Source organism: Carcharhinus amblyrhynchos, chromosome 4 (assembly GCF_965287045.1).
Source record: "Carcharhinus amblyrhynchos chromosome 4, sCarAmb.v2.hapA, whole genome shotgun sequence".
NCBI lineage: Eukaryota > Metazoa > Chordata > Chondrichthyes > Carcharhiniformes > Carcharhinidae > Carcharhinus > Carcharhinus amblyrhynchos.
In genome coordinates, this window is record NC_137327.1 from 63,386,518 (window position 1) to 63,410,304 (window position 23,787).

A 23,787-nucleotide genomic window follows, 5' to 3' on the forward strand; every position below is an offset into this window, starting at 1 on the left:
CCCAGTCTATGTAAGATTAAAGTCAACCATAATTACAAATGTTCCTTTGTCACATGTGTCTCTAATTTCTGGGTTAACGCCTTCCCCAACATCACCATTAAGTTTTGGGGGGGGGCGTGTCCAACTTCACTAATGTTTTTTGCCCCTTGCTGTTTCCCAGTTCTACTCATCCAGATTCCACACTGTTGGAGCTAATATCTTTCCCTGCTATTGTGTTAATTTCCTCTTCAATCAGCAATGCAACCCTATCACCTTTTCCTTTATGTCTATCCTTCCTAAATACTGAATACTCCTGGTGGTCCAGTTCCCATCCTGGTCACCCTGCAGCCACATCTCCACTCTCCCAACTTTATCATACTCGTTTACATCTATCTGTATGATTAATTCATACAATTATTCCGAGTTCTCTGCACATTAAGGCACAAAGCTTTAGAAGCACATTAAACAGGAGTAGGCCATTCAGCACCTTAAGCCTGCTCAGTCATTCAATAAGCTCATGGTTGATCTGTGACCTAACTGTGACCTGCCCTAGGCCCAGATCCCTTGATACACCTGCTCTTTAAAAAGTTCTATTTCAAACTTAAACTTAACAATTGAACCAGCATCTGCCACTATTTGAGGAAGACGGTTCCAAACCAACCCCACTCTCTGCATGAACTATGAGGACAGGCTGAATAAACTAGGCTTGTACTCGTTAGAGTTTAGAAGAATGAGGGGAGATCTCATTGAGACGTATAAGATGTTGAATGGGATGGATAAGATAGAGGTGGAGAGGCTCTTCCCGCTCAGAAAGGACAGTAGGACTAGAGGGCACAGCTTCAAGATAAAAGAACGGAGTTGAGGAGGAACTTCTTCACTCAAAGGGTGGTGAATCTCTGGAATTCTCTGCCCGTTGAAGTGGTGGAGGCTGCCTCGCTAAATATTTTTAAGACGCGGGTTGATAGGTTTTTGATAGGCAAGGGGATTAAGGGTTATGGAGAGAGGGCAGGAATGTGGAACTGAGCCATGACAGATCAGCCATGATCTTATTGAATGGCTGGGCAGGCTCGAGGGGCTAGATGGCCTACTCCTGCTCCTATTTCTTATGTTCTTATGAAGAAGTGTTTTCTAACATCGCTCTTGAACCACTTGGCCCTAATTTTTAAATTACGGCCCCTGGTTCTGGAGCCTTCAACCAGTGGAAACAATTTATTCTTATCCTCCCTGTCCTTCCCTGTAAATATTTTATAGATTTCTATCAGATCATCCCTTAATCTTCTGAACTAGAGAGAATAAAGGCTTATTTGTCTCAATCTCTCGTTGTAACTTAGCCCCTGAAGTTCAGGTATAATTCTTGTAAACCTTTGTTGAACTCCCTCCTGGGCCAAATCATCCTTCCTGAGCTGTGGTACCCATATCTGCTCACTGTCCTCTAAGTGGGGTCAAACTCGAGTTTTATAAAACTGTAGAATAACATCTGCATCCCCATACTCCAGCCCTCAAGAATGAAGGCCAGCATTCCATTGGATTTCTTGACTACTTCTTATAAAGACCTATGCACCTGAATCCCCAAATCTCGCTGGACATTCACTGAATTTCATAGAATTTCATAAAAACCCTACAGTGCAGAAAGAGGCCATCTGGCCCATCGAGTCTACACCGACAACAATCCCACTCAGGCCCTATCCCATATCCCTACACCTTTAACCGCTAATCCCTCTAACCTATACATCTTAGGACACTAAGAGACAATGTTAGCATGGCCAATCAACCTAACCCGCAAATCTTTGGACTGTGAAAGGAAACCAGAGCACCCGGAGGAAACCCACGCAGACACGAGGAATGTGCAAACTCCATACAGACAGTGACCCAAGCCGGGAATCAAACCCAGATCCCTGGAGCTGCGAAGCAGCAGTGCTAACCCCTGTGCTACCGTGCCTTCTAAAAATTTCCGTTTTATCCTTTTTTGATCAAAAATGGATAACCTCACAATTGGTCATATTAAAATCCATTTGCCACATCTTGGCCCATTCACCTAATCTATCAGTGTCTTGTTGCAGTTTTATGCAGTCCTCAACACTATCTACTAATGCTGTCAAATTTTGTATCATCTGCAAATTTGGATATTTGACTTTTTATGCCATTATCTAAGTCATTAATGAATATTGTAATAATTAAGGCACCAAGACTGATCCCTGTGGGAGGCCACTAGTCAGACTGTCTCAATTCGAGTACTTACCCATTACTACTGCTCTCTGTTTCCTTGCTCAACCAATTTACAATCCATGTCAGCAATTTACCTTCAATTCCATGGGCTTCCACCTTTGCTAACAATGTCTTGTGCGGGACTTCATCAAAAACCTACTGGAAGTCCATATAAGTAACATCTATTGACTTACCTCTGTCCACCATCTTTGTCACCTCCTCAAAGAATTTTAAGGTTTGTCAGTCATGGCTTATGCTTCATGAATTAACTGAAATTTCGTGAGGTGATCAGTTACCCCAACCTTGATTAATAACTCCAACAGGCTTGTCTTTTTAACATTACTTGTCTTGTTCCTATTATTTTTCACTTGTTTTGTTCTTGTCCTTGATTTTTCTGCCTACCCTTTTCTTATTCCCTTTACTGTCTTTTATTCTTATCTTGTCTCCCCTTGCTTTGACTCTTTGCATAGGTTCCCACTCTCTGTCATTTTAGTTTAAACCCTCCCCAACCACTCTAGCAATTACTCCCCTAGGACATCAGATCTGGCCGGTCCTACCCAGTGCAACCTATAAGGTTGTACTAATCCCAACTGTCCCAGAACTAGTCCCATTGTCCCAGGAATGTGAATCCCCCCCTTCCCACCCCACACTATCTCTTCAGTCATGTATTCATCCTATATATCCTGCAATTTCAACTAAAGGTTTACATGGCACTGATAGAAATCCTAGGATCGCTATCTTTGAGGCCTTACTTTTCAGCTGGCTTCCTAACTCCATATATTCTGCTTTTAGGACCTCATCCCTTTTTTTAACCAATGTGTACTATGACCCTGGCTGTTAAGCACCCCCCACCCCTGAATATGTTGTAGCTACTCTGAGACATCCTTGCTCCTAGCACAAGTGAGAGAACCAACATACCATCCTGGAGTCTGGTTTTCAGCCACAGAAATGCTTGTCTATTCCCTTACAATTGAATTCCCTGTAACTATTACATTTCTAGACTTTTTACTCCTCTCGTGTGCAGCAGAGCCAACCATGCTGCAATGAATTTGGCTGTTGCTGCTTTTCCCTGCAAAGTTATTCCCCAAAAACTATCCAAAACAGTTTTTTGTTTTGCAAGGGAATGGCCACAGTTGATTCATGCGCTGCCTGCCTAATCCTCTTAGTCTGCGTGATGGTTCCCTTCCTGCATGTGGAGTCTTAGCCTGCGGTGTGACCAGTTCTCTTGCCATGCTATCCACAATATTCTTTGCCCTGCTGATGCTCCACAGTGTACTGAGGCTTCCAGGTGCTGCAGCTGGAGGCACTTCCTGCAAACATACTGGTACTGGGTGCTGGCAATGTTCCCACATAGAGCAGGAGGACCACACCATGGGTTTGGGCTCTCATGCTATAACATAGCCCTTTAAATTAAACCGTTTGGAAGATACTTGTAATCAAATAATACCACTTTCTCTCAGGCCCTTCTTCCCCAGTCCTTGTTACTATATAACGTAGCCTTTATAAACTATAAACTACAAAATAAGGACCTTACAAACTATACGCAATAAAAGTAAGAATTATTTACTGAATTAGTTGATTCCACTCGCCCATGTCACAATTGAATCCTGGTATCACCTCAGGTACTCCAAACTCTAAACTAGCACTCAGATTTCTCACTGTACTCTCGTTTTTTTTTCAATTTTTCAACAGTCAGTTTTTTTCCCTTGTATCCTCCACTCCAGCTCTAGGCATTGCTGACTGTCTGTACCGATGTCTTCCTCTTGCACTGTCCTCTGTTCTGGTGTCCCCTTGCATATTCCTCCAGATGCTGCTCTGCACTTTGTAATCCTATGCCTTAGAATGCAGAAGAAATAAGCTCATTGAATATATTTAATATGACATAGATTCATGTTAGGTAATGGAATGAAAGGTTGTTGGGAGTAGATGAGAATGTGGAATTCAAAACACAAACAGATTAACCATAAGAACATAAGAAATAGGAGCAGGAGTAGGCCATATAGCCCCTCGAGCCTGCCCCGCCATTCAATAAGATCATGGCTGATCTGTCGTGGCTCAGTTCCACATTCCGCCCTCTCCCCGTAACCCTTAATCCCCTTGCCTATCAAAAACCTATCAACCTGCGTCTTAAAAATATTTAGCGAGGCAGCCTCCACCACTTCAATGGGCAGAGAATTCCAGAGATTCACCACCCTTTGAGTGAAGAAGTTCCTCCTCAACTCCGTTCTAAACCGCACCCCCCTTTATCTTGAGGCTGTGCCCTCTAGTCCTACTGTCCTTTCTGAGCAGGAAGAGCCTCTCCACCTCTATCCTATCCATCCCATTCATCATCTTATATGTCTCAATGAGATCTCCCCTCATTCTTCTAAACTCTAACGAGTACAAGCCTAGATTATCCAGCTTCTCCTCATAGCTCAACCCCCTCAACTCCGGTATCAGCCTAGTAAACCTCCTCTGCACTCCCTCCAAGGCCAAAATATCCTTGCATAAGTGCGGCGACCAAAACTGCACACAGTACTCCAGCTGCAGCCTCACCAGTGCCCTATACAGCTGCAGCAAGATCTCCCTACTTTTATATTCAATCCCCCTCGCTATGAAGGCCAGCATCCCATTTGCCTTCCTGACCACCTGCTGCACCTGTAGGCTGGGTTTTTGCGACTCATGCACAAGGACCCCGAGGTCCCTCTGCACCGTTGCCTGTTGCAGTTTTTCGCCATGTAAGTAATAGTCCTTCCTACCATTATTCCTACCAATGTGGACAACCTCACATTTGCCAACATTAAATTCCATTTGCCATTTCCTGGCCCATTCGCCCAGCCTATCTAGATCCTTCTGCAGACTCTCCACACCCTCCACACAATTTGCTGTTCCACCAATCTTGGTGTCATCAGCAAATTTCGACACCACACACTCGGTTCCCTCCTCCAGATCATCTATATAAATGGTAAATAGCTGAGGCCCCAGCACCGACCCCTGGGGCACTCCACTAGTCACCAACCGCCAATCCAAATAGCACCCATTGACCCCCACTCTCTGCCTCCTATTTGACAACCAATCCTCTATCCACACTAACACCCTACCCCCAACTCCATGCCCCCTGACCTTCTGTAATAACCTCTTGTGAGGCACCTTGTCAAACGCCTTCTGAAAATCAAGAAACACCACATCCACCGGCTCTCCTCTATCCACTGCCCTAGACACATCCTCATAGAACTCCAATAAATTCATCAGACATGACTTCCCCTTAACGAAACCGTGCTGCGTCTGCTCTATCAAACAATTCTCCTCAAGATGCCTCGCTATTTTCTCCTTGATCACGGATTCTAACATTTTACCTACAACAGACGTTAAACTAACCAGCCTATAATTCCCTGCCTTTTGCCTGCCACCCTTCTTAAACAACGGCGTAACATTAGCCGTTTTCCAATCTTCTGGCACTTCCCCGGAATCCAGCGATATTTGGAAAATAATCACCAAGGCATCCACTATCACCTCCGCCATTTCTTTCAGAACCCTTGGATGCATTCCATCCGGTCCTGGGGACTTGTCCACAATCAGTCCCTCCAGTCTGTCGAGCACCGCCTCTCTAGTAACAATAATGTCATTCAGACCCTCCACTCCTACCATCTTTCCATCGCTAACATCCGACAAATTATTCACGTCCTCCTCCGTGAAGACAGTATTGAATGGCTGAGCAGGCTCAAGGGCTGAACAGCCTAATCTGTTCCTATTTTATATGTTCAAATATACCATTGCTTTGATCTGCAACTATGTACAGACATGAAATAGACTGTCTGTGATTTCCACTGAGAAAATTTCCTTCTTATGCTACCTGGCTCATTAAGAAGCTCTTAAAGGCGTTGAAAGGGCCATTAATTAGTGATGAGTGGACTCCCATTTTTTTGCCACTCCCACCCACTCTGAGTAGTAGCCTTGTGATCAGTAACTAATAGCTTTTCTGGCTCAAATGCTGATGGTACAGAACAAGGGCATTGTATTTGCTGCCTGGATACCAGATATTGACAAGAATGATGTGCTTTGTGTTCTCACACACCACTTGGACCTTGAGGGAATGGAACATTTTTCAGTTGTGATACATCCCCGAAGTGAGATGCAACATTCACAAAGCATGTGTGCAATCAGTGGCACCTTACACATAGGGAAATCTTATCTCCTAGGAAAGTTGCATGCATGCTCTTCCTGCTTCTATTTGGAAAGAGCATATATAAAACACTCCCTTCTTTTGCATATAGCCTGGCAACCACCTCTTCTACAGGAATTAACATCTATCATTATCAACATTCTAGGGGTTTTGGGGGTTACCACTGACAAGAAACTGAACCTAACTAGCCATAATAAATGCTGTGGCTATCAGAGCAGGTCAAAGGCTTGCAATCCTGTGGCGAGTCACTCAACGCCTGACCACCAAAACCTGTCCATCGACAAGACACAAGTCAGGAATGTGATTATATACAGTCCACTTGCCTGGATGAGTGCAGCTCCAACAGCATTCAAGAAGCTCAACAGCATCCAGGACAAAGTAGCCTGTTGGATTGCTACCCCTTCTATAAACAATCACACTCTTCACCAACAATGCACAGTGACAACCATGTGTACCACCTGCAAGATGCACTGCAAAAGCTTACCAAGCTTCCTTAGTAGCTTCGTAAGCTACTACCAAGGAAGTAGTAACTTGGTACTACTTCCAAATCCATTGGGAGGGTCCCAATGCCCCTGGCGATGACCTGTGGGAGGGGATGGGCAAACATGCCACTGATGGGGAGGAGTGAGATTTCTCAATGTTGATTGGGGGAAGAGGTCTCCCAAAGCACTGTTTAATTGGGGTCCCTTTCAAAACATCACCCAATCACTTTGCAGCCAAGTGCACCAGCAGGTATGGGCCCTGCCCGTCCCAAAACCGGTGTGCATTTCACCACTCTCCAAAAACATTTCCATCTGTTGTCAGAATCTCATCAGATTTGATAAGTTTCCCAGTGAATTAGGTTCAGGAGGAGAATTACATCCAGAAAACCCTGGATAGATATGATCTCCTGGTGAACATCTCTTTCTTCCACTGTCTGCCCCCTGAAACAGCAGATTGTCCTCCCTTGTGTCATCACTGCTTAATCTTCCTGTTATATTGAGGTCATATGGCATCAAACCTACAACACCCATAACTGGCAACAAGTGGTCTGAATAAAGCCCTGCAGTGAGAACCACAGCATGTGCCACCCTCACTCCCAGTAAGCTTCACCAACTTTAAGAGGCAATACCAACATCCAAGCATTTGGCAAAGCCAACAGAAATCAACCAGTAACAAAGCTGAATGTGGTTTATGATACCTCTAAAAAGCATTACTGGGGAGTCTTTCCTGTGGCCAAATATAAGATTAACTGTGCTAGGTTAAGAGAGGATGTTAGCTGGAACATCGCAGCTGAAGAGGCACTGCTACTGTTCAGTCAGTTGACTGGCATCTGGATCTTTCCAATGCATGATGGTCGCACCCACATGAACAACCTATCCAAAATATTATCTATTTGTACAACAATGTACAAACGTGGACATGAAACAGCATCTGTAGCACCAAAAATGCACATGCTAAGCTTTTGAATTTGTGGCCAGTCAGCCTGGGCTCATCAGGGGAAGTAAGGACATTGATCATTCAACACTATAAGACTATGCTATATGCTGCACTGTTGCTGTACAACAGAACGTCTGTGCCAAGGCTGCCTCCATCTCCTCACTGAAGAAGGTTTAGCTTTGGTTGGTTGACAGTAACTAGAAGACTGAACCAGTGAAAGTGTTCTTAAACTGTTTAACCTCATATTTACTATTTCAGGGGTTCATTGAGTCTGCAGACACTGTGCATGAATTTCCTTTTTATCTTTACCAGGTTCTAAGTGTATGGCCAAGCAGTAACATCAAGCTGGATGCAAATGGAGGCACTTGTGATGTGGTAGTGACTTTCTCCCCACCTTATCGAATTCCCCAGTTTGCAGAGGAAGTGATGTTGGAGTGCACTGGTGTGTCAAAACCTCTATTTGTGATACGTGGATGCAGCCAGGGAATCGAAATCATCCTGGACCAGGACTGCATTGCATTTGGAGCAGTTGTGCTCTGTAGCCAGATCACTCGGCTGATCATGATACAAAATATTGGAGACATTGGTGCAAGGTAGATAGATCAAATGGGGTGTTTGGTCTAAATGGAGGAGGGTGGCTGGTGGGGAGGGTTTGTTTGTTTGGGGAAGTCAAAGTTTAGCTGAACTTTAACAATCAGAATTCTGCTGCAGCTGTTCATGGGCCTTCTTTCTTTAGGTGTTGTTAGCTGCATCTGGGTAGGTCACACTCTCAGTCCTGAGTCAGAATGGTATGGGGTCAGTCCAAAGCCTTGAACACAAGTAGCCTTGACACATTTGGTGCCAGCGCTGAGAGAAAGCACTGCACCATCAGGAGGTAGCTTTAGGATGAAACCTTAAACTGAGGTGCTATTTTCTTCATTTGTTTCTGGGTTGAGGGCCAAGACCAGCATTCATTATACTTTTATTATTATTCTTTCTGAGATGCAGGTGTCATATGGAAGATTAACACTTTTCCCCATCCAAAATTGTCCTTTAGAAGATGAACTGTCTTCTTAAACCATTAGAAAGAGAGTTCAGGGTTTTGACCCAATGACAATGAGGGAACCATAATATTTTAAGTAAAGATGCTGTGTGGCTTGGTGGGCACTTATAGGTGGTGGTGCTTCCCTTATGTTTGGAAGATGTTGAATGAGCCATAGTAAGTTCCTGCAGTTCAGCATGTAGATGATACACATGGCTACCATGGAGGGAGCGAATGTTTAAGGTGGTAGATGGAATGTTGATCAAGTGGGCTGCTTTGTCCTTGATGGCGCCAAGCTTACTGAGTGTTGTTGCAATTGCATTAATCCAGGTAAGTGGAGAGTATTTCATCACACTCTTGACTTGTAGATGGTGGACTAGCATTGGGAGTCAGGAGGTGAGTTACTCACTACAAAATTCCCAGCTAATGATCTTCTTTTGTCATAGTATTTATATGGTTGGTGCAATTCATTTTCTAGTCAATGATGACCTCCAGGATGTTGAGTATGGGGATTTTCAGCGATGGTAATGCCATTGCATAGCATGGGGAAATGGTTAGATTCTCACATTGAAGATGGTTATTGCTTGAAACTTGTATGGTGGTAATATGAGATGCTACTTATCGTCCCACATCTGAATATGTACAGGCTTTGTTGCATGAGGGCACGAAGCTTCTGTGCCTGAGTATCATGGATGCCAACCTATAGTTGCTATGTCTGTCCTAAATCTATCTCATTTAGCACAGTGGTGATGCCACACAACACGACAGAGGGTATGCTCATTATGAAAATGAAAATTTGTCTCCTTAAGGACTGTGTGGTGATGTCACCTGCTAATACTGTCACAGACAGATGCATGAATGACAGGTAGGTTTATGAGAAAGAGATCTTTCAACTCCTGATGGTTCCCTCAATACTTGCCACAGACTCAATTTGGCAGTTATTTCCTTTAGCACTTGGCTAGATTGGTTAGTAGAGGTGTTACTGAGTCACTCTTGGTGATGGATGTTGAAGACCTCATCCTAGAGTACATTCTGTGCTCTTGCCACCATCAATGTTTCTTCCAAATGGTGTTCAACATGGAGAAGTACAGATTCATTAGTTGAGGTAGGAGGTGGTAAGTGGTAACCATAAGAGGTTTTGTTTCCCATTTTTGACCTAATGCAATGAGATTCATGGGATGCAGAGTAAATGTTGATGCAACCCCAGGGAAAATTCCTCCCAACTATATACCACTATGCTGCCACCTCCGATGGAACTACAGACATACCTAGGGATAGCGATGATGTTCAGGATATTATCTGTCAGGTGTGATTTGGTGAGTATGACTGTTGCTTAACTATTCTGCGATAGACTCTTCAGTTATGGACTTTGTAAGGTCAACAGGTATGGGTATGTTACTGTTGTTCCCAGTGCCTAGGTTTAACCTGCGTAACCCATCCAATTGACTTATTCATAGTGGTTTGGTACAACTAGGTGACTTTCAGAAGGCAGTTAAGAGTCAACCACATTTCTGTGGGTCAGGAGTCAACATAGGCCAGACTGAGAAAGGACTTCAGATTTGCTTGCCTCAAGGTCATTGGTGAACCAGATGGGTTTTTCCACTTGATGATAATTTCTTAGCAACATTTCTGCATCTAGCTTTATTAATTTAATTGAATTTAAATTCTGCTAGCTACCATGACCATGATACAGTTTGAACCCCTATCCCTGGCAAATGCTGTTGGTTGATAGTCTAGAGACATTACCACTATACTACCAGCTCCCCCATCTTCATCACTACTTGCCCTTGAAATGGTGAACTCTCAATCTCTTGAATCGCTGCAGTCCATGTGTTTCAGGTACACACACAGTGCTGTTAGGATGGGAATTTGGGAGTTCCAGGATTTGGACCCAGTGACTGCAAAGAAATGGTGATATGGTTTCAGATAGACATATGTGTGTCTTGGAGAGGAATTTTTCAAGTGGTGGTGTTCTCATGCGCTTGTTGACCTAGTCCTTAAAGATGAAAGAAGTTGAGGGATTCAATGATGCTATCCACCTGGCAAGTTGCTGCAATGCATCTGGCCTGTGGGACACACTGCTGCCAATATGGAAGAATTAATTGTTTAAAACGGTAGATGTGATATCAGCTAAGTGGACTGCTTTGTTTTGAATGATGTTGATGTTTTTAAGTGTTTGAGCTGCATTTATCCAGGCAAGATAATGATAGTCTATCACACTCCTGACTTGCAGATGAGGGAAAGGCTCTGGGAAGTCAGGAGGCTTGTGTTTTACACAGTACATTTCCCACCCTGTGTTTATATAGCTGGTCCAGTTAACTTTATGATTGATGACGATGCCTAGGAATGAAAATACCATTGAATCTCAAAAGGACATGACTGGGCTCTCTTGTTGGAGATGGTAACTGACTGACATTTGTGTGTTGCAAATGTTACTTGCCACTTATCAGCCCTAGTGTAAATGTTGTTTAGGTCTTTCTGCATGCTGGTACAGACTGCTTCTTTCTGAGGATTTGTGAATGGTATTGAACATTCCACAATTTTCAACAAAGATCCCCACTTCTGATGTTCTGATGAAGGAAAGATCCTTAAGCTGTTGAAGATTGTTGGGCCTAGGACACCACCGTGAAGGACTGTTTCAGTGATGTCCTGGGAGCTGATAAGATTGGCATCCAAATAACTAATTATGATCCCAACCAGTGAAGATTTTACCCCTGAAATTATTGACCTCACTTTTGCTCAGTCTCCTTGATATCACACTTTAACAAATGCTGCTTTGATGTCAAGGACTATCCCTCTCATCTCACCTGCCAAATTAATCTTTATCGTCCATATAAAAAATGACAGAATCCAAAGTGAGCATGAGTGAGGAGGTTATTGTTGAGTCAGTGTTGACAAAGTCAACAACCAATCACTTGCTTTGTTAATGATTGAAAACAGACAATGGAGCAGTAATTGGTTGGATTGCTTTTGTGCATTTTGTTGTGGATAGAATATCTCTGGCCAATTTTCCTCATAAACTTTCTCTTTTCATGCTTTAGTCTCAAATCCTCTGTCTTGGAATATATTAATATTTTAAAGTGCAATTTTAATACAAGTTTCTCTTGTTACACTTCTTTCTCCAGAAATTAAACATTTTCCTTTATGTTGCAGATTTAAGTGGGACATTGAAAAATTTAAGCCACACTTTTCGATCAGTCCTGTGGAGGGCTATATCTCCCCAGGAATGCATGTGTCCTTGGAGGTTGCATTCCATCCTGCTAAAATTCATGCAGACCTCCGATTGGAAAATGTGCAGTGCTTCATTGAGGGATCCACACCTCTCCAGCTGTACCTGACTGGATCGTGCGTGGCAGCAACAGCTATGAAAGAGGTACAAACACTCGCTCTGTGCCATTTAGCTTCTCAGTTTACCACATTACGATATGGACCACACTTCAAAACTCCTGCAAAATGCTCATGAAGAATGCTATGAAAAATGCCAGACTTTCTTTGCTTCTTTGTTTCTTCCTTCCTAATTCAGTCTCTCTGCTTCTCTCCATCACTTTCTTTCTTTAGATGTGGTGAGAATTTAGTATTTTATCTGAAGATGTCAGTTTCCCGACTGAGGTACATTGATCACTTGTAGACCCAAATCTTCCAGTCGCTGGATTGTCGGAAATGGAACATAAGTTGGGAGCTATGCATCAGAACTCTTTCCTGGCAAACAGACATGCCTAGGAAGTTTAAACCCCCAGTGAACTGATTTACACTGACCCAGATCCTACATAAATGTTTCCAACACAGCCCAGAGTAGCGATTGGGCTAGAAACACAAGACTTATCAGAAAACTCACCCTGGACATGTGACACCTTCTAATACCTGGTTTAACATAGTGATTAACAAGGGTAATGATTAATCACCTGACCATTGCAACTGACCCTCCACCTCACCACCCTCCCAAACACCCCTCCAAGTTGACCTGACTACCACCCGACCATCGAGCTACCCCCATTCCACCCGACTACACCCCCATCTAGACCAAGTACCTTCCCCAACCACCCAATTACCCACTAGACTTGATCACCTAACTACCCCTCCCTGGCCAGACCTGACTGATCCCCCAGCCTCCCAACTACCCCATCAACACCCAAATAATCTCTGAGCACCCAACTAATCATACTCCTCAAACTGATTACATCTGTGGCACAGTAGTTAACACTGTTGTCTCACAGCGCCAGGACCTGGGTTCGATTCCTGGCTTGGGTGACTGTCTTTGCAGAGTCTGCACATTCTCCCCATGTCTCCATGGGTTTCCTCCGGGTGCTCCAGTTTCCCCCCATACTCAAGACGGCGCTTGCTTTTGACTATTGTGTAAATTAAAGATGGTGTGTGGCTAGTCCCACACACCATCTTGAGTGAACTCATCTCATTTATGGCTATAGCAAGACATTTGATTCCACAATTGGCCTCAGTCTGCTTGGCAGCTATGATTCAGAGGCCAACCGGGAAAATAAGTGATAACAGTAACTCAGCACAATTTGCCTCACTGATACAGTATTACCTATGTGCTTTGAAAAAACAAGGTAGAATTTTCTAATTTTTTCAAATAAGTGTAAACTAAGACAGGAAAACCATTTTTTTGCCTGCTGGCTCCACTGCTGGCTTTTTCCACCATTTCTTTTTAAACTTACATTAAAACAAATGCAGAAGGTGAGTCCCACAACATCACACTGGCGGGATGGGCTCTGATCATCGACCAAAGGCACCCCAATCTAAAAAATATAAAAACAAGGATCCCTCACACAGACATGGAATCACCACCCCATGACGCATGAGGAACCACCCCTCATGGGCATGGGATCCCCCCACCCCCCTCATGGCGTACCCCAACAGAAGCGACCTAGCAGAACCCCTGACTCTGCCCCTGGCACTAGCCCTGACCCTGCCCACTGGCACTAGCCCTGGTATTGCCCTTAGTCCAGGCCTTTGCCCCTGGCACTGCCTAAATACCCCTAAAAGATTCCACTGTCTTGGTACTTGTTTTCCAGGTAGGCATGTGAATTATAGCTGCCTGAGCATGATACCTTTCCCCCCACCCCAGCAGCAGTACTTAACTGTGTGTCCCTGGTGAGAACCACTCACTCAGTTCCTATTTTACAAATTCAGTTATAAATTTCACTGATATGACAACATGCCTTAAGGAGTGGTAGGGTGGGATCTTTATATGGAGGGGGGCGGGGGTAACACAATGGGAACCCGCCAAATAGACGATAATTTATGGTAATGGGGTTCCTTACTTTTCATGGTGGGAACCCTATGACGCTATTGGCAATGATGGCAACAACCAATTTTGGAAATTATATCGGGGGGAACCTGTTTTGGGATTTCCCCTCAATTCTCCAGCCCACCTCCATCCCCCCACCAAAAACATTCACGGAAAATCTCCCCCACCTCACCCCCCCAACCCCCCCCCCCCCCAATACACACACAAACACACACACACACACACACACACCCACACCATGGTCAATCATAGACTGAAACATGACCATTGTTACACTCCAGTTATAGATTGCAGACGAACTTCAGTTTCCATGTTTTGTCCTGGAGTGAATCCCACTAGAGGGTTCCACTATCTTGATGTTCCTGAGTACATCACAACTATTTCTGATCTCTCCTTGTCCAACAATTGTCTTCAGATATCCTGTCTGATTTCCTCCTCTCCCCAACCCATGGATAGAGTATTTGCTGCATTATCCCAGCTCTCCAACTGCTTGGCTGGGATCAGCCAGGTCAATATAGAGCAGGGATCAAGCCTTCAACCTTCTAGTGTGTACAGTCCAGATTCTTGTTTCTTTTGTTAGTGAACCATTGACAAGTGTATAATCCGGTAGTCAGGAGACGCTGAGCAACAGCTGGTTGAAGGGTTCAGTGAAATCGCTAATGCACAGTCCTCTTTATAATGTGGCTTGGCAAACTGCCAGCATGGGAGGTCCTTGCTCACCACATCTGGCTGACCTAAGGTTACGCCTTGAAGGAGAGGGTGAAATTATAGAGCAATAAGACACACCTATCCGTCTACCAACTGTTAGCGCGAGTGGGCGAACACGACCACTACAGACTCAGGGTCAGATTCAACAGCGGTACAGCTTTTTTTTAATGTCGACGGAGGTGCAGTCAGGACATACAAACAGAACTGTCCCGAAAGCACTCTAAAGGCCCGCCGCAATGGGTTACAGTTATACCTGAACTTTGATACATTGTACAATTCAAATGCGAATATTTTGTTTACAGTATTTGACTCTGACCATCCTGTTTCGATGTTTTCAAGTATTGTAACAATGTTTTTAAGTGTGTGTTAATCGTTTCTGTCTGATGGGTTTATCAATGGTCTAGAATCTCCAGGGTTTGAACAATGGATGTTTGACTATTCTCAGGAAGTCTGTGGGGCCCGGGACGCTTCCTTAGTTGTGCTAATCTTTTGGTGTCTCCATAGAGGGTTGCTTGATTAGATCAGAGGTGCTGATTTGGTTGGATGGGGGTGTAGTTTTTAATTTAGTTCCTGTTGGTGCCATCCTGTCCGGTACCCTTTGTGTGCTAGCCCTCATTTGCATTCTAAGATTGCCTGCTAGTCTGTGTCTGTTCCCTTGTGACCTTTAGTGGGGAGGCTCTGAGTGCAGCTTTAGTCTGCTTCCATATTGTATACCCAATTTCATAAAATTTGTTGTGCGATAACACGTCAAATACATTCAATTTGACAGAGTTTAAGACTAAAAACGCAAACAAGCAGCTGCCACAGAACTGCCTCCCAAGCCCCCAGTCATTGTCTTCTGATTGCAGCTAATTAATAGTGACTTCCTCCAGATTTACACCACCCAACTTTGGCAGGAGTGAAGATGGGCTTGCTCAGCATTAGCACACAAAGCTCCTGCCTGATGTTGCTGGAAGTTTGATCTCCCTGGAATGAGGTCCACCGGGACAGTAGCCTGTCAAGAAATTAATCCTTTCCATTCGGTTCACTGGTGCATCATTTCTATCTTGGTCATCCCATATTAATACCAACCTCTCACTTTTGTCCCATCCCTTCCTTGTGAGATATATTTTCTCTTTAGCTGTTTACTGGTGTCTCTGTGTATTTTACACTATTCCAGTCAGCATGGTGCTCCGTTCCTGGTATTCTGCAGCTTGCTGCTTGGAAATATGCGTGGGATTGGATTACGGTCCAGTGGGATATTGCTTCTTTTCCTTACATCAGAGGAATAAGATTTTTCTTTTGATTCAGTTTGAGAAACTAATGTACTTGCTGTACATTGACCTTTCTCACCCATACCATCCCCTTATGTCCAGCACCACCCAGCTGGCCTGGTTAGAATTGAGGTAAAACAAAAGATGGGCTGCCAATCTGTTCTAGTAGATGGAACCATAAAATCCCTACCATGCAGAAAAAAGCCACCTGGCCAAATGAGTCTGCACCAACTCTCCAAAAGAGGATCCCACCCAGGCCTCCCCCACCCACCCACCCCCTCCCCCCGCCCTAACCCCATAACCTCATGCATTTTCCATTGCTAATCCACCTAACCCGAACATTTTTGCTGTGGAAGGAATTATAGAATCCCTACAGTACAGAAGGAGGCCATTCGGCCCATCAAGTCCTATTTCTGTAACCCCACACATTTACCCTGCTAATCCTCTGACACTAGAGTCAATTTAGCATGGCTAATCAACCTATTCTGCACATCTTTGGACTATGAGAGGATACGGGAACACTTGCAGGAAACCCCTGAGACACGGGCTGAACATGGAAACTCCACACAAATAATTACCCAAGGCTGTAATCAAACCCGGTCCTGGCATTGTGAGGCAGCAGTGCTAACCACTGTGCCACCCTGATGAATTGGCAAGTTAAGTATTTTATCAAGGCCACATGTGTCTTCCAAGTTTAAGTCAGGTAGCTAAAGAAATGTGTGGAATGTTTTGTAGAAGAGATAAATATCTTTACAGTACTGTTTGTGAGTCAAGAGGAGCTGAGCACAGAGGAGAACAGCACAATGGGTCCTCCAAGGATGTGTTGTCCCTGCCCACCACTGGATTCTGAATGGAGGGGGGCATTCCTGTTTATCTCTGATCATTCAGACCCATTGGATCAATGCTGCATTTTGACTAATGCCACATGAATCCATTAGTTAATCAGGAATGTGAGCCAGCATTAGTATTAGGGTGCTGCATGAGAAATGCTGCTCTGGACCACTGGGTATGATCTACTCAGTGTAAAACCTCAGGATTTCTTTTAGATTTCTGATTGTATGCCAGTGATCGCCAGTGATCACTATGCCATAGTTATTATGTCAGACATCATGTTCGATATTGGTTTTGAGATATGCTTAGACGTGCCAATTGCAATTTTGCTGAGTGCTTTCAGGAGATGGGGAATCAGTTTATGCTGAGTACAGGAGAGCCAGTTCAAAAGCAAGTGATGTGCAGTGTAGCATTATTGTAAAAGGTAAATGATCTTGTGCAACTCATTCTATAAATTCTGACAAACTGGATGTTTTCAACTGGGACTTGATAAACACTTCCATATTTTCACTTCCAGCAAAAAACACTGGAAACAATGTAATGTTTTTTTATTCTGGATGAAAGAAGACATCCTGAGTGAGCTAAGATCGTTTGTAGTCAGATATGTGTTCCTCTAAACAGGTAGTCAGTTGAATCATGCCCACAAGGCCAGTTTACACAAACATTTTTACCCTCCAAGAATTCACTGGCTAAATTGATGGATGTGGACACAATCTACAATGTTGTCAGGCTACGTGGGCCATATGCCAGGATGTAGAAGAAGCAGGATATTACTGCTGACAGTGGTTGTGGTGCAGAAATTTTGATGTGTATTCATATCTGAATATTTGTCCCTCAGCCAATGCTGTCCAAACAAATTATCTGGTCATTAGCATGTTGATGTAGCCACTTGCTGTGCATAACCTGGCTGCAGCAGTACATTTCAGAAAAGTACTTCATTATCTTTTAGCACTTTGAGACAGGTTTCTGAAGGGCAGTGCTATTTTTGGTGAGAAAACAGCCGTGTTTCTCTCCAAGTCGGTTTTCTCTCCAAATTTTATGACACTCTGCCAGGAGCATGATCTTTCCGGCCTGCTACACTGATTGTTTTGTGTGGCAAGACTGGAAAATAAGAGCCAAAAAATTAGATTCGCACCCGTCATCAAACAGTCTTCCCAGCCACTTTTTCCTGATTTCCTGATGTGAAGACCTTCGAGCCTAAACTGGGCAAAACATCAATTTGCATGCATTTGAATGGGGGTGAGAGGAGTTCATAGCCGTTGCCTTGGTGCACGGTGGGGGGGGTTGCATGGGTGTTGGGGTTTGGGGAGCCTCTGGTCAGGGGTCGCCAGTGGCTCAGAGCCCATGTTACGCACATTCTCCATGGCTGTGGACTGACCCCCGCAAGGTTTCACATGAGGTCCACTACGAATATCACTCTGGTTGTCCAGCTGTCTGTCTATGGCTGACAGCAGACCTTGCACCCAGGCCTCACGAATATGACGAGCAGCAGCTGTCAGCTGATGCCCCAATCATGGGTGCTCTGCAGGCATTAGCAAGGCTCCTCACATTGCATGAACTCTGCAGTGCTACCCTTGATGGGAACCCATCCTGTCATAATCCCGGGGTGCTTCTCTACCATCTGGCTGAAATGCAAGCCATTCCTGGAAGCCACTGGATCAGATATCCAGGTGGGTGCACTCATGTCTATGCTTCAAAGCTTCCCAAAGGCGACCCTCACACAGCCACCTGTATGCTCTCTGTGCCCTACGTGGCAAGGATGTGTCAATGGTAGGCAACCCATTGAGGTGATGCATGGCACTGGTATTGGTGTTGGGTTGCCAGCGTCCAGACTAATGGGGATTCTTGCTGCTGGGAGAAGTGAAGGGCCCAGGATGGAGAATTGTACTAATTGTTCCCACAGCAATTGAGATGGCGACCATTGTAGCGGCCGCTGAGAAGGAGGAGGGAGATGTGCGGCCACTGCAGAAGGGTAAGGGGCCACCGGTCAGGGCTAGGCCATGGCTGCTCTTCCTTCTGGGTGGGATGGTGGCGGAGGGGGCGGGGGGGCTGGGGGGATGGTTGGAGGGGGAGACAAAGGACTAATAGGACCTGCAGGTCTTTTGATGAGCTGATGGAAGTGGCGTGCTGCCACAGGCTCTAAGTAAGGAGACAGTGCAGCACTTGCGTCCAGTCCTCACAAACCTGGTAGCTTGAGGGATAGGAGGACCCCCAATTCCGGTAACAGTGAAGGTCTCGGCAGCCCTCAACCTCCTATGCCACCGGGTTCTTCCAGGCCTCCAGTAGGAACATCTGCGATACCTCGCAGCCCTCAATGCACATGACCATCTGCAAGGTCATGGATGCCCTGTTCGCCAAGGCTGGCAATTACATCCACTTCAACGTGGACTAAACCCAACGGGAAGCTTGGGCTGTGGGCTTCACTGGCATTTCTAGCATGCCCCGTGTGCAGGGGATTATAGATGATATGCATGTCACCCTGTGATCCCCACATGGTGAGTGCAGTTCATCAGTGCAGGTGTTCTACTCCCTGAATGCGCAGATTGTCTGCGCCCACAGAATGAATATCATGCACATGTGTGCACACTGCCCAGGAGCGTGCACAGCAGCTACATCCTCTGGAGTTTGGATGTCCTGGCTTCTTTGAGGACCAGGCCAGACTGCCAGAATGTCTTGTGGGGGACAAGGGCTGCCTGCTAAGGGCTTGGCTGATGATGCCAATGTGAAGGCCAGACACAGAGGCAGCAACACTTCAATGAGGCCCACACTGCTACTCGGTCCATCGTCTAACTGTGCATTGGATTCCTAAAGATGTAGTTCCACTGCCTAGACCGCGCTGTTGGGGCCCTTCGATACAGCCACATGAGGGTGTCCTACATCATTGTGGTCTTCTGTACGCTCCAATCCTGGTGCAGCAGCAGGGAGGCATTCTGGAGGAAGAGGAAGAGGAGCAGACCTAGGAGGATGTGGAAGAAGAGGCCGAGAAACAGCGGGAGGATGGAGGACAGGCAGCACTGGTGGGGGTCTTGCAGGGCAGGGCAGCGAGGCAGGTCCTCATCACAACAAAATTTACCCAATAGCTGGCATGTTGTCTGGCAGCTGTGATCCCCATGCACCCACCAGCCCCTGGGAACCATAACCTCCCCCATTCCTGATCCTGTTTCAACTCCCTTGCCTACATCACCCTCTCAAGGGTCCCATTGCCATCACAAAAGGGTGATGGGTCAGGTTAGCCGTGCTAATAAGTTTTTGGTCCAGGCAGGAGGGTGACGATGACTTGCCTTGCAGTACACTGTGATGCTGCCCTGGTGTCACACAAGTCTGTTCTCCAGATGCGTACTGGTGCCTGGGCCCATGCCTGAGTAACAGTTGGGGGCACAAGTGAGCGGTGCAATGCTCTGGGGTTGGGGGTGGGGGAGTCCTGGGAGATGGGGGGAGGATTGACTCAGGGTGATGGGGATGCCAGGGCAGGCTGTCTGTCACTGTGGACCGACAGGGCCCCAACTGCTGAGTGCTTGGAGCTCCACAGCAGGCAGGGGTTTGGCATAGGTGCTGGGAATTAGGGCGCACACGCTTGGTTGGGCAAAGGACCTCATGTTGTAGCACCATGCTCTGCGCCTCTATGTATGTGGTAGGGTACAGTCATTCCTATGAGGGGAGAATCACATACAGATTACTCACAGCTAGGGGTGTAATAATATTTGTTGGTGAAACTAACAATGCAATAACATGAAAGGGTGATATTTAACAATGCTGTAAAACAGGTGGAGGTGATTGTTATCAGCGCCTATTTTCCTAAACCTACCTAACACAGCCCTTCTCTTGTGCCCTCTCAATGACTCTACAACTTCTTAGTCTTTTGAGGCCTATTGCTGCATCTGGGTGTGCCCCCAAGATGCACATCAGAAGTGGAAGTGCTCAGCGATGTACCGCACTCCATAGCCTGTGATGTCCTTGGCAGGCATCGCCTGGGGGTGAAGGGGATGGGGGAAGCAGGGGGGTGGGGGGGGGGGGGAGTGAGATCTCAAGGTCCCTGGCCGACATTTGGATGACGCTGATGTAGTCGTGCTACTCTGTTCATCCTGCTGCTCCTGAGGTGCTCCGGAAGCAGGAAGAGGGGATTCAGAAGGGCTGAGGACGCCTGAGGTCTCCTGGGTGGAAGACCCCAGCATAGCGTCCACCCCTTCCTCCTCCCTCGGAGTGCCTATTGGCCCAGAGGCACTCCAGTATCCGACAACCAGGGATGTCAGAGGTATCAGGGGTGGTGTTGGTCGGGTGGACATTTTTGAGGCTGTTGCTTGGCAGGCAGGGATTGTGATGGGGTTTGCCAGAGGGTTTGGAGAAACGTGCACAGGGTGTTGGTGTCGGGGAGGGGCGGGGAATCAATATTGCAGGCGCAACAGAGGGGACTGTTGGCAGGACGAGTTGGACATTCATCCTTCCTGCCCGAAGGAGGTCATTCAGCTTCTTCCTGCATTGTTTGCTGGTGCACAGACACTGACAATCACTGCCATGGCCTCCCAGGTCACATTACCCACCTGAACCATAAGTTATCGCCCATCTGGGGGGTAGAATATTGCTTATCTCTTCTCCACAGCATTCAGCAGATGGCCCAGCTCTATGTCACTGAATCTTGTGACACTTCTTTTGACTGTCATGTTCCTGGCATGACTGTCTGTGTGTCCATCAGTAGCACCTTTATGCAGTTCTTGTTGTAACGCTGTACAGCTTCAGCCACTTTGGGCGGGTAACAGTCTATTTGGGCAAAAATTACTTGGCGTCTCTTTCATTGCACTAAGTGTTGAAAAACTGTGGTCAGTGATTTGCCGAAAAACTCCATTTTCTCACTCGTTCGACACTTGTCACAATCTTACTAGCTCGCTGGTTGATCAGCGAGGCAAGCCAATAAAATAGAGCAGGAGGTTAAAAATCAGGGTCGTGCTCAGTTTTTGACTTCTCGTGATCTTATTGGCACTAATTTGCTGGCGGAATTGGCTTTGAGTTCAGAAAGGCCAAGAAGCCGATTAGTATGTCCTGGACACTATTGTCTGGGTCCACTTGGACTTAACCCCTCACCAGCTCAGGTCCTCACCAGCAAGGATCACATATGGTAATCAATGGGATGGCGATCGGGGTCAGTTTTCACATTTTGATTCAGGAGGCCTGACTATAAGTCTCCTCTGAATAATATCTAGAAGGTAAGATGTAATTATAAATGGTTTTAGATGAATAAATTAATGAACAGCACTGTGGCACAGTGATTAGCACTGCTGCCTCACAGCGTCAGGATCCTGGGTTCAATTCCGGCCTTGGATCACTGTCTGTATGGCGTTTGCACATTGTCCCTGTGTCTGTGTGGGTTTCCTCTGAGTGTTTTCCTACTCTAAGTGTCTCTACCAATCCGAGGCCGATGTTGCTCTGCATTGGTTGGAGAGCTCTCAGGTTCTGATTGGTGCCCCAAAGCCACAGGCCAGCATAGGGCTCCCACATTAATCAAGGCCGTATGCCAAGGCACAATGTGTTTGATTGTGAATCTACCCGTGCATTCTTTACTACTTGTAATTTGCATTTTGCTTGTGCCTTTGGCTGACTCCTAAGTGATCCCCTAATTGGGAGAGCAGCAATGGTGACTTGCTGAGCAACTGCCAAGTTGTTCATGATTCAGAAGGTCTGAGTCCTGAATTTGCAAATGATGCAAATGCTGATGCATTTACCTTAGCCCCCGCGAGGCATTTCTTGTGTCGGCCTAGTTTTTCCACTATCATTATTCGCATTTTTCACTCCTTTTTTTAACTACTAATATCACTAATGGTGTCCACCACTTCACTTGGTCCAGTGGTTGAGCTGAACAGATAATAATTGTGCTCTATGCCAGCTTTGAATTGTTGCCTTATGTTTTCCTGGGATAATTTATGCAATGGTTCCAGATGAGTAGACGGCACCATCACAATTTGGAGTAATTCTAACAGATATGCTCACTGTGTGTGTGGCCTGTCCTGCAATCACCATGAGCATTGCCCTCTAATTGCAGTGCACTTAGACAACAGAGACCTGCATTTATATAGGACCTTTAATGTAACATCCCAGTGCACCCCACAAGAGTTTTATCAAGTAAACTTTGACATCGAGCCATATAAAGAGATTTTAGAATAGGCGATCATCATCTTGAGCAAAGAGGTAAGCTAAGGAGCTTCTTAAAGAAGGACACAGAGAGATTTAAAACAACGCCAACAACAACATTTAGCGATTTAGAGAGCAAATTCCAGGGCTTAGCATTGCTAGCAATGTTGCTTGTCAGTTCCCATCTTGAGTGCCTTTGAGAAGGTGATTGAGATCTCCCTCTTGGAACCACTGCAGTTCATGTAGTTTGGTACATCCACAGTGTTGTTTGGGAAGGAGTTCCAGCATTTTGACCCAGCAACAGTGAAGGAATGGTGATATATTTCCAAATCAGGATGGTGAGTGACTTGGAGAGCAATTTGCAAGTGGTCATGTCCCCACTCTTGCTCTTCAAGGTGATAGAGGTCATGAATTTGAAATGAGTTTTCATAGGGACTTTGCTGTGGTATGTGATGTACACTGCTGCCAATGTGCACTGGTAGTGGAAGGAGCGCTGATCAAGTGGGCTGCTTTGTTCTTGAATGATATCAAGTCTCTTAAGTGATGAAAACAAGTATGATAACCTTAAAAATGAGCCAGTGTCAGTCAACAAGTACAGAGATTATTATTGTCCTCCAAGAGAGGATTTGGTTCAAGTTAAGATGCAGGCGACAGAGTTTTTAATGAGCTCAAGATTTTAGATTACTGAATGCTAGACCAGAGGCTCATTTGCCCCTCCAGCAGTTATAGGGCAATAGGAGGAGGCCATTTGATCCTTTGAGCCTGCTACACCATTTGAAGCTAGAGCCATGCACTCCATGGTCCATGGCAGGAGTGTGATGGC

General features: G+C 45.6%; 1 protein-coding gene across 1 annotated transcript in view; it reads left to right on the forward strand.

Moving 5' to 3' along the window:
* Window positions 1-23,787, forward strand: part of hydin (HYDIN axonemal central pair apparatus protein) — a 1,114,396-nt gene that overhangs the window by 1,046,431 nt on the left and 44,178 nt on the right. Inside the window, exons 79-80 of the mRNA XM_080187991.1 lie at window positions 8,078-8,358; window positions 11,940-12,159. Of these exons, the coding sequence (XP_080044117.1) occupies window positions 8,078-8,358; window positions 11,940-12,159 (501 nt within the window). The remainder of the gene's footprint in view (window positions 1-8,077; window positions 8,359-11,939; window positions 12,160-23,787) is intronic.